This window comes from Hippocampus comes, unplaced genomic scaffold, assembly GCF_001891065.2.
Source record: "Hippocampus comes isolate QL1 unplaced genomic scaffold, H_comes_QL1_v1.1 scaffold130, whole genome shotgun sequence".
Lineage (NCBI taxonomy): Eukaryota > Metazoa > Chordata > Actinopteri > Syngnathiformes > Syngnathidae > Hippocampus > Hippocampus comes.
In genome coordinates, this window is record NW_017842057.1 from 481,129 (window position 1) to 491,274 (window position 10,146).

The 10,146-nt window shown below is 41.1% G+C and overlaps 1 protein-coding gene across 1 annotated transcript in view; it reads left to right on the forward strand.

Moving 5' to 3' along the window:
• Nucleotides 1-8,226, forward strand: part of npr3 (natriuretic peptide receptor 3) — a 29,400-nt gene extending 21,174 nt beyond the window's left edge. The window contains exons 4-8 of the mRNA XM_019861019.1: nt 3,396-3,531; nt 3,972-4,066; nt 4,156-4,273; nt 4,368-4,452; nt 7,475-8,226. Of these exons, the coding sequence (XP_019716578.1) occupies nt 3,396-3,531; nt 3,972-4,066; nt 4,156-4,273; nt 4,368-4,452; nt 7,475-7,586 (546 nt within the window). The 3' untranslated portion in view covers nt 7,587-8,226. The remainder of the gene's footprint in view (nt 1-3,395; nt 3,532-3,971; nt 4,067-4,155; nt 4,274-4,367; nt 4,453-7,474) is intronic.
• The last annotated feature ends 1,920 nt before the right edge of the window (nt 8,227-10,146 follow it).

Here is a 10,146-nt window from a genome sequence, read left to right on the forward strand (position 1 = left end):
GATGAACAAGTAAAAATCCTAGGAACAGAAAAGAGATGGTTTGAAAGGGGAGTAAAGGAAGCGATTTTTGTTAAAAAATTTTCACCCTCTCTGAGGTATCAGATTTAACCTGTCTCCTATTTACAATAACTTGTTGACCAGTAAAGGACATAGACATGCTGATCAGGCTAACTGAAAGTAGCTATTCAGCCTTAGCCCAAACAATAGGCCTAATCAAGACCCAATAATAGGGAATTTAGAAACCAATGGGCCTCTTCACCATAGGGGCGTGACTAACCATCCCCACCCAGTCCTCAAACAGGCCACGCTCAGCTTTTTAGCGCAGAGCAACTTCCCGGAGTCTTCACGGAGACTTCAGGGTTGTCTACCGCTGACGAAGCTTCTGTGAGAGAAGCGAAACGTCCTTTTTTGTTTTTTGTTTTTTTGTTTTTTACCCACAGGTACAGATGACGACTGACAGAACCCTTTCTACGATTCTTTGGCTTTTGACTAGGCATGAGTCAGAATTTCTTTTTATTTTTACTGTTTTTGTGCTTCTACTGTGCTCGTTATTAATTTATTGTTTTATGGTTTGTTGTTGTAAGACTTATTTTTGCTCCATGTATTGCACTTTGTATACAGTGGTGGTTCTTTTGAAGTGCTCTGTAAATATAGTTGAGTTGAGTCATTTAGAGTCACTTAATGTTAATTCCATCAGACAGCGAGTATATTTGGAGGAGTCGGATCCTCTCGTTATCGCTAGCTGTAGCTGAGAGACCAGAAGTTAGCGTCCTGATGCTACCCAAATGGGAAAATGAGGGATGTTTAGAGGACATGATGTTAATGTTGATGTTATTGTTCAGCCGAAAATGGGAGTCGTAGGAGGTATGTCACAGATAACAGTTCATGAAGATACTTCTGTAAACTACAGTACAAGCGTTTCGGAGAATAAACAAGGAACCCGGCAGCCCGCACACGTGGAGCAGACAAATCAGTCATTATATCCATGGGGGAATTGTCAAAAACACCACATTGTTTAAATATCATATTGTAATGAAAGTACAACTTTTTCACAAACGCTAGGAATCAGCTAAACAAGTATGCTATGTATTAAGTTTCATATTTTCCCCTAACCCTATCCAGATACGGTGGTGCATAGTCTCCTGTGTTAAATAATAGTTCGGGTAAAAACCATCGAACATTAAATGTAGTCTCAATATAGTACATTTAAGCTGCATCTGGCATTAAATAAGAATAAAAATGAATTTGCTAACATCACCTATTTTTATTTTTGTGTGTTTGCAATTACCTGTTTGTCTAGTTGAAAAATTTTTGGTTTATGTTTGCCTTTTTCGGGCATCCCGGTGGTTGACTGGTCAGCACGACCCCCTCATCGTGCAGACGTGCAGGGTTCGATGGCCTTCTTGTGTGGAGTTTGCATGTTCTCCCCGTGCCTGCGTGGGTTTTCTCCAGGTACTCCGGTTTCCTCCCACAATCCAAAAACATGCCCATGCATGTTTATGCATGATTTTGGATCGTGGATAGGTTAATGGAACACTCTCAATTGCCCCTCGGTGTGAGTGTGAGTGCAAATGGTTGTTTGTCTGTGTGTGTCCTGCAATTGACTGGCAACTGGCTCAGGGTGTCCCCCGCCTACTGCCCGAAGACAGCTGTGATAGGCTCCAGCACTCCCGCGACCCTTGTGAGGATAAAGCGGATCAGAAAATGCATGTGTGTGTATGTGTGTGTGTGTGTGTGTGTGTTTACAATGACCTGTTTTGTTTGTTTGTTTGTTTTTATTTTGTTTTAGTGTTCTTTACTTGTGTTGGTGATTACCTTCCCCATTTGTTCTGTTTTTGTTTTTGTGTTTGTGTTTGCATTACCTTTTTTGATTAAGATTTGTTTTGTTTTTGATATGAATTTAGTTTTTGGTGGTTTGCACTTCAGGGATTCCAGCTTTCATAAAAATGCTTCTTCAGGTAAATGAAGACTCTATCAAAACTGTTGGGAATGTCAGCATGAGTGATTGTTTATTCAGTAGGGGCCCAGTGTGCCACTGGCAACCAGTCCAGGGTACAGGTTCATCTTGGATTGGCTCTGACACACCCTTGATTCCAAAAAATGAAAAGTAGAACATAAATGAATAACAAATTTGTGAACAGATTGGTGATCGACTGGTTAGCACTTCCGCCTCACAAGGTTTTGAGGCACAAGGTTTGGGGTTTGTATGTTCTGCCGAGGCCTGCGAGGGTTTTTTCCAGGTACTCCAGTTTCCTCCCACGTTCCAAAAACATGCATGGCAGTTTAATAGAACACTCCAAATTGACCCTAGGTGGTCATTTGTCGATGTGTGCCCTGCCATTGGCTGGCAACCAGTTCAGGGTGTACCCCGCCTACTACCCGAAGATGTCATGATTCGGTTTGGGACCAACAGGTGGCACTGTAGGGTTTCCCCTGCAGCTGCACACCTGTTGGTCATTAGGTAATTAGTGGCTTTAAAAGGACTCCCAGCCCGAGCAATCATTGTCGGGTCATTGTTGCTTCTTGCTGCTGTCATGTGTGTTTGCTGTCATGTTTGTTTCAGTCATGTTTTGGTCAGTGTTATGTTTTATCTTCAGTCATGTGTTTTGTTTGATACTTTGGACTTTGTTTGTTTTGGATTTCGTTTTCTCTGAGTTTTAATACAATCTTTCAAGTACACCCTGCTCCTCCCTCCTGCCTGCTTTTTGGGGTCCACCACCACCTCGCAGACGTGACAGAAGATAGCTGGGATAAGGCTCCAGCATACGCCCGACTCTGGTGAACATAAGCCAATTAGAAAATGAATGGACGGATAATGCTAATGTGGCCTGTAATCTTTTTCATGTCATCTTGTTAGAGAGAAAACAAGACCCATAGGCCTAGTTCAAATCAGCACTTGTGCAGCAGCATTCTGGATCCACTGCAGGAGAGTCTCTCAATCCTTGTTGCAGCATCTTTTTAATCTGATAAAATATACTGGGTGTTTATCTTTGAAATATTGTATGTTTGGGACCTTGGCGATATCAGAAAAAAAGTGGAGTTGGTCTCTGGGAATGTGACAGGGTTTCTAAATGCTCAGTTGGTAAAAAAGAGGCTTGATGTTATCTCTGATACAACATTTGCACAATTTCCTCTTTATAATTAAATTGGATAAGCTTGTCCTCATGGGACCCACTGACAAACCAAACATCCATCCATCCATTATCTGAACCACTTATTCTCACGAGGGTCGCGGGCATGCTGGAGCTCATCCCATCTGGCTTCAGGCGGTGGGCAGGGGACACTCTGAACTGGTCGACAGCCAATCCCAGAGAAGCCAAACAATAAATTAGAAATACTACCGGTACATCAAAATCTTCTTTCTCATTTCACCTCTGTCCCATTTGCCATTTTAGGTCAACATGTTTGTTGAGGGATTCCATGATGCGTTGCTGCTTTATGCTGTTGCTTTGAAGGAAGCCATGAAAAGTGGATACAATAAGAAAAATGGATCCGAAATCACATCAAAAATGTGGAACAGAACTTTTGAAGGTAAAATATGCTTTCATGACTCAAAGTTGTCATTTCACTGTCTGTGATGAATCAGCTGGACATCTACTGTCAAAACTGGTTCTACAATACAGTGGTTTGAAAGAGCTCCAGATTACATTGTAATATGGATCTTTACTGTTATAAATTTAAAGAATGGCTTGAGTGTGGAAAGTTTCATAAAATAGTTGAAAATGCTGATTAACCTGTTGCTAACATTTTTGAGCCTGTTTTTGAAAAACGGAATTAATTGGCCTCCCTCCTTGACCTCAGTGATCACTTTTTTTACCATTCCAAAATGACATTTCAGTTTCACTTAATTCTTGGGAGAAAAGCTAGCAAACTCATTGAGGAATGTACAGCAAATGATTTGGAGATAAGCTCCAGCATGTCTAAAGGTGAGTACTATCTCAATTGTAGATTGTGTTCATTGTGGCGCACAGGAATTGCTGGGCAGGTATCAATGGACGTCAATGGTGACAGAAATGGAGATTTCTCTTTGATGGCAATGACCGATGTTAATGCAGGAACATATGAGGTAAGATGCAAAAATCAAACCAAAACATCACCTTTGCAAGTTTGAAATATTGTATGTACCCCTGTAAAATTTTCATTACATCATTTCAGGTTGTGGCTAATTACTTTGGTGTGAATGGAAGCTTTCAGCCACTGTCAGCCTTCAAGTATGACCACTTCACTCTGCAAGGAATACAGAGAACACATGCAGAGATCTCAGATGCATCATGTAAAAAATCAATACCTCACTCCAATATTCTTGTAAACTTGTACGTTTATGTATGTAACGTGCTGTGGTCAATTATTATTGTTCTTCTAACCAGGTGGGCTCGGAGTGTCAGCTTTGACTGGAGTCATAGTGGGAGCTGTTCTGGGAACTGCAATGCTTACAGCATTCTATTTTTTCAGGTAATTACAGTTAAACATGTAGTGATGCCTCGACAGACAATACAGACAGCATTGCAGGGACCCTTGCAAAAATGAATAATAACAAGATTTTACTCTTCTTGACCTGATTTTCTACAAGACATTAATCATGTTGTAGCACATGAAGCTGCACAAAGAAAAAAAACATCACCAAATGGTGGAAAACTGGTGTTTATAGATAAAAGGTAAAAAAAAAATGTGTGCACTTGAAAAGCACAACTCAAACATATTGGGCTCTATAGTCATAGACAGCACAGTTGTGCTTGCCCATAAAAACTGGCATATTTGGATTTTTGTGCCGGTGTAAGCCTCATTTTGACTGTATGGAAATTTAGCAGAGCACCTTGCACCATGGTGGGCGTTCTTGCATACTGACGGCATTTCCTTTTTCGTGCGCCCGGCGCGCCTGACAATATGGTGCCTGAAAGTCAACTAAACTTTTACACCTGCTGGAATCATGTCAAATTATTGGTGTTGGTTGTGTAATGCCTAGTTTGCCGAATTTGTTCAGAGCACAGGACGACAGATTATCTGCTCCTTGCATAATTAATATTATCATCTTAATCTTAATTATGTTTTTAAAATCACTCCCTGTGCTGAGGCAGAGTGAGAAGGGATTGGAGGTGGTCACATCCAGACACATACAATCGGGGTGGAGGGCGGCCTCCAAGTGCCCAATTCATAGCGGTAGTCTGTGATCTCCTTTGGCTGCCTGTGGAGGTCTGCTTGAAGTTCTCCTGCTTGGACTCCAGTAAATCAGTTTCTACTTTCTGTCGATTTTAAAGGGACTGGGGGAAGCTGCTTCGATTGGCAGCAAATTAAACGGGCTGTGTTTATGTCCACAACGGCACAAAACGTGGGTTTTTAACTGTGCCGAGCTGAGTGCAACTGGGAAAATATCAAACTAGGTCTATCCCAGGGGTGCTCAACCAGTCGATCGCGATCGAGTGGTAGCCCGCAGACTGGTCCCAAAATGATTGCGAGGGGTGTAGGGGGGAAATTAAGAAAAAATGTGTCTGTGTGCATGTTATTAACATTATATTATTTTGTCTTAGTGCACTGCAGCCTAAGCATCCTATCAGTTTCACAAACAATTATTTCTTTTTAAGAAAAAAAAAGCACATCACCGCTACTCTACGGTGGCGCCTGACCTGCATCACCGGAAGTTGTTAGCGGTCAGCAGCCTGCAATTGTAGCTCGTGATCAGAGCTGCTGCGATATCTTTTTTTTAAATTCTCATTCAAATCTTTCAAAATGGGAATCTGGAGCGCCAAGAGAAGCATTTTAAAATGGTACACGTGATGTTCGTGCCCTTAACACGCTGCTTCCGTGTCAGGTCTCTACTCAGGAAGGCAGTGATTTCCTTTTCACAAATTCTTGTTTCTACTTGATTTTTCTGTTTTGTTAATGTTTGGGGCCATTATGGCTGTCGCTCCTCATGGCATGTGTGTGTATGCGCGCGTGTGCGTGCGTGCGTGCGTGTGCGTGTGTGTGTGTGTGCGGTGGACGGGTCGATTAGGGGAGGTGTGTTGCTTTAAAAGTAGATCTTAGGTCAAAAAAGGTTGGGCACCCCAGGTCGAGCCCATTGTCCTCATCCTCGCTATCATGCGAAACTGAAAAGATATACTGTACAGTAAATCAATGATCCAATATGTATTATTATTATCATTATTATTATTATTATTATTATTATTATTATTATTAAATACCATCCGTCTCCATAATGACTTTCGAGCACAGTGGGAATATATCACATATCAAACAACTTACTTCATCTTGTTTTGCTGCTGAGGCTATATTGGTTAATTTTGAAGTGCTACTGTGTACATACTGCATCAAAGAAGGGATACTGAGTCCTTTGTTCTTAGAGTAGCTAAATCCAGTTTTCGTGAAAATAACAATTTGGAATGGCAGTACTAACCATTTGAAATTGTTTCAAATCGTAAAACATGTCCAAATGCCTCGCCATCATTTAGTATGTTGATTCCAAGTTTTTAAACTTTTGCCAAACTTTTGAAGTCATGCACTGTCTTTGACCATGTTGTTCACCTTCTTCCTACACACCACCACAACATTGCAGTTATAGCCAATCAACCTAATATTTTTGGTTATGCAAATTATCACAATACAGCTAAGACCCCCACAGCGACGCATTCCTCTCTCTTGCAGATCCTCTGTAAAATTACAAACCGCTGGATCTATGCTGGTCATGAAAGAAAGAGCCCGATTTCTTTTCGAGACCATCCAGTACCATAAAAGGACGATATTTTACTCTTAATATCAGCCAGGTTACAATGCGGATTGCAGATCCGTCAGGTCTGAATAAGCACAGCTCAGCGTTCGTCTCACTTCACTTTCTGGTCTAAATCTCACATGATTTCCCACGAGATTATCCAACACTGCTTTTAAAGTGACAGTTCTCCATTTATCAAACGAGGCAGCGTTCACTACAACAGTCATAGTATTGTTCACCTGGTTACATATGCCAAAAAAAAACCTCCCGAAGGATATTGTCTTGAAAGTTGACACGAAAGCGTGGATGGTAGAAAGCCTAATGAAGGAATGGTTGACCGAGTGTCACGACAGGGAACGGTTTTTTTTTTAACCAGCCGTGTGAGTGCTGTTTTACTGCCGTGCTGCAGCGTTAACAGGCAAAGTAAAGTTACGGTTAAGTTCTTAAATGTTGAAACCTCTTTCTGTGTCCCGTCATTTTTTGCAAATATCTCATGTTACATTATGGGCGCCTGCGGCTTATAGACAGGTGCGGCTTGTGTGTGTACAAAATGGTTTATAATCAGATGCACTCCATAGTCTGGAAATTAGGGTATTTATTTAGGCTGGTGAACTGGCATCCGTGCCTTAGTGTCGCAGCATTTTTATGAGAATGAGTACAGACATACAGTACAGGCATCCCTAATATAATGTACGGTGTACTGTGTTCACATTTTATGACAATTGAACTGCTACAACAGGTATGTCATAAATATGATTTACTCTCTTTCAGAAAAAATTACAGGATTACCATCGAGCGTCGAGCCCACAGTGAAGAGTCTACCAGCAGGAAGCACCGCCAGTTACGAGAGGACTCCATCAGATCAAACTTGTCCACTGCTTAGTCAGCAGCAGCAGCAAAACTCTTGGGACAAACTTACATCTGTGTGGTTGGAGATTATTATGGCTGTCAGTGAGGAAATGTTTTTAGTATTAGATAATGTTGTGTTTTTAACTGTTAACTGTTTCAAATGTTTCACTTTCAAATGTATTATGACTCAGGACAACTGTAACTGTCTCAAAGCACCACTTGGATTTTCTTTTTTACAGGTAAAGAGTTGCGTGTCCATTTTATTGTGGAGAATTTTATAAAGAATTGCTTTTTGTAATACATACACTATCCACATTTTGTGGCTGTAAAGAATTGATTGCATACAATCATACTAAAACATTTGCAAGAAAAAGTATGCGAACCCTTTGGAATTCCCTAATTCTGCCTAAATTGGTCATGAAATGTGTTGTGATCTTCATCTAAGTCACAACAATAGATAAACACAGTCTGCATGAACTAATACCTCACAAACAATATGTTTTCATGTCTTTTTATTGAACACACCATATAAACGTTTCACCGTGCGTGGTGGAAAAAGTATGTGAACCCTTCGGCTAATGAACTAATTGGAGTCAGAAGTCAGCAACCTGGAGTCCAATAAATGAGACAAGATTGAAGGTGTTGGGTAAAGCTGCCCCGTCCTATAAAAAAAAAAAAACAGACCGGTTTGGAGTTTGTTATTCTCAAGACGCATTGTCTGATGTGAACCATGCCTCGCACAAAAGAGCTCTCAGAAGGCCTACGGTTAAGGCTTGTTGACATGCAAAAGCATCTCTAAAAGTCTTTATGTCATCACTCCAATTAATAGAAAATCCAAGTAGTTCCAAAGGGTTCACATACTTGCAACTGTAGCTATCATACTACACAGTATATATCAGTGGGTATTCAGTGACCTAATCCACCTCTGAACACCAGAAGGACGTTACAAAATAATGTACAACCCCCCGCAAGATGATGGCTATGTTCACACTTCAGAGCATTTTACTTAACTGTTCCTAAAAACAACTTCAGCAGATTCACAGACGTTACCCTTGAGGAATTGACGAACACAATGATATCATGTTTAAAGTTTTATTTAAGACAATCCTTCCTGAGTCGAGTGTGTTTGTTCAACTTATTCGAGCCAAATCTCTGACACACTCTCACCTGCATGCATCGCATACACATTCGATTTATAGCCACATAGAAAAGAGTGGCATTAAAGAGCATTTCACATATTTGATGATATTGCCAAAAGATAAAAAACAGTTACCTTTATCTTGCAGTACATCACCTCAACAACTCCCAACCTCTATAGTACAATATAAAACTTCACAATCAATCTTTATCAATATAAAAAACATTCAATAAATAAATTACATTGTACTCACCACTGAGGCTAATGCAGCGGCTACTGCCTGTCTGTATGCAAACTGTTCCACTCATAACTAATTTGAAAGTGTCTCATAGCCAGGGGTCCCAACCAGTCGATCGTGATCAACCAGTAGCCCGTGGACTGGTCCCAAATTGATCGCGAGGGGTGCAGAGGGAAATGAAAAAAAAAAAAGAAATTTGAGCTATGATAGTCACGTTTGTGCACTTAACAGAAGTGTGTCCCATTCCTCCGTGTCAGGTCTCTACTAAGGTAGGCAGTGATTTCCTTTTCACAAACTCTCATATCTACTTTGTTTTTCAGTTTTGTTCATGTTAGGGGCCCGTGATAGCTGTTGCTCATGATGGTGTGCGTATGCATGCGTGTGTATGGGTGCGCACACGTGTGCGTGTGTGTATGCGTGGGTCAATCGCGGGAGGTTGGTTGATTGAAAAGTACATCTCCTGTCAAAAAAGGTTGGGCACCCCTCATCTAAATCAAGCTTCGGTAAACACAATAGTCGCTTAACCAGTGAGAGGATGGAGAACGGCAGCAGAGAAGACATAAAGAGGCAAATCTCTGATTGGCTAAAAGAAGAATGAGCGATTCCAGTGGTGTAAGTGTCACCAATGCCTGCACTCGAGATTCTGAAGGCGTTGGACAAAGTAACACGCATGGCAATACATAGAAGCTGAAATCTAATAGGACCACAAGAAAAACTCCACACACACACACAAATGACTAGAAGTCGTGTGGCTAAGACACACGCGATGAAATGAAGACAAAAGACTGTTGGACATAAATTATTACCACTTCATTTATGTTGTAAATGTAGATCTGTGCTTCTGATAGTGGAGAGCTGTTCACTGTAGGGGTTTTGAAGGCTCTGACGGCATGCCGCTATGAGAAAGATGGATGGATGGGTAGATGGATAGATAAATGATGAATTGACAAAAAAAGAAACAAAATGCAAAAGAGATAACTGAATTTACCACCGGCAGTATGAGGTGCATCTGGCTATTGAGATGATAAGCATGGCTTCTCAGAGTAGCCAGAAATTAATCAAGCATAACATACTGTACATCCATCCATCCATCCATTTTCTGATCCGCTATATCCTCACAGAGGCTGGAGCCTATCCCAGCTGTCTTTGGGCAAGAAGCGCGGGACACCCTGAACTGGTTGCCAGCCAATTGCAGGGCACACACAGACAAACAACCAT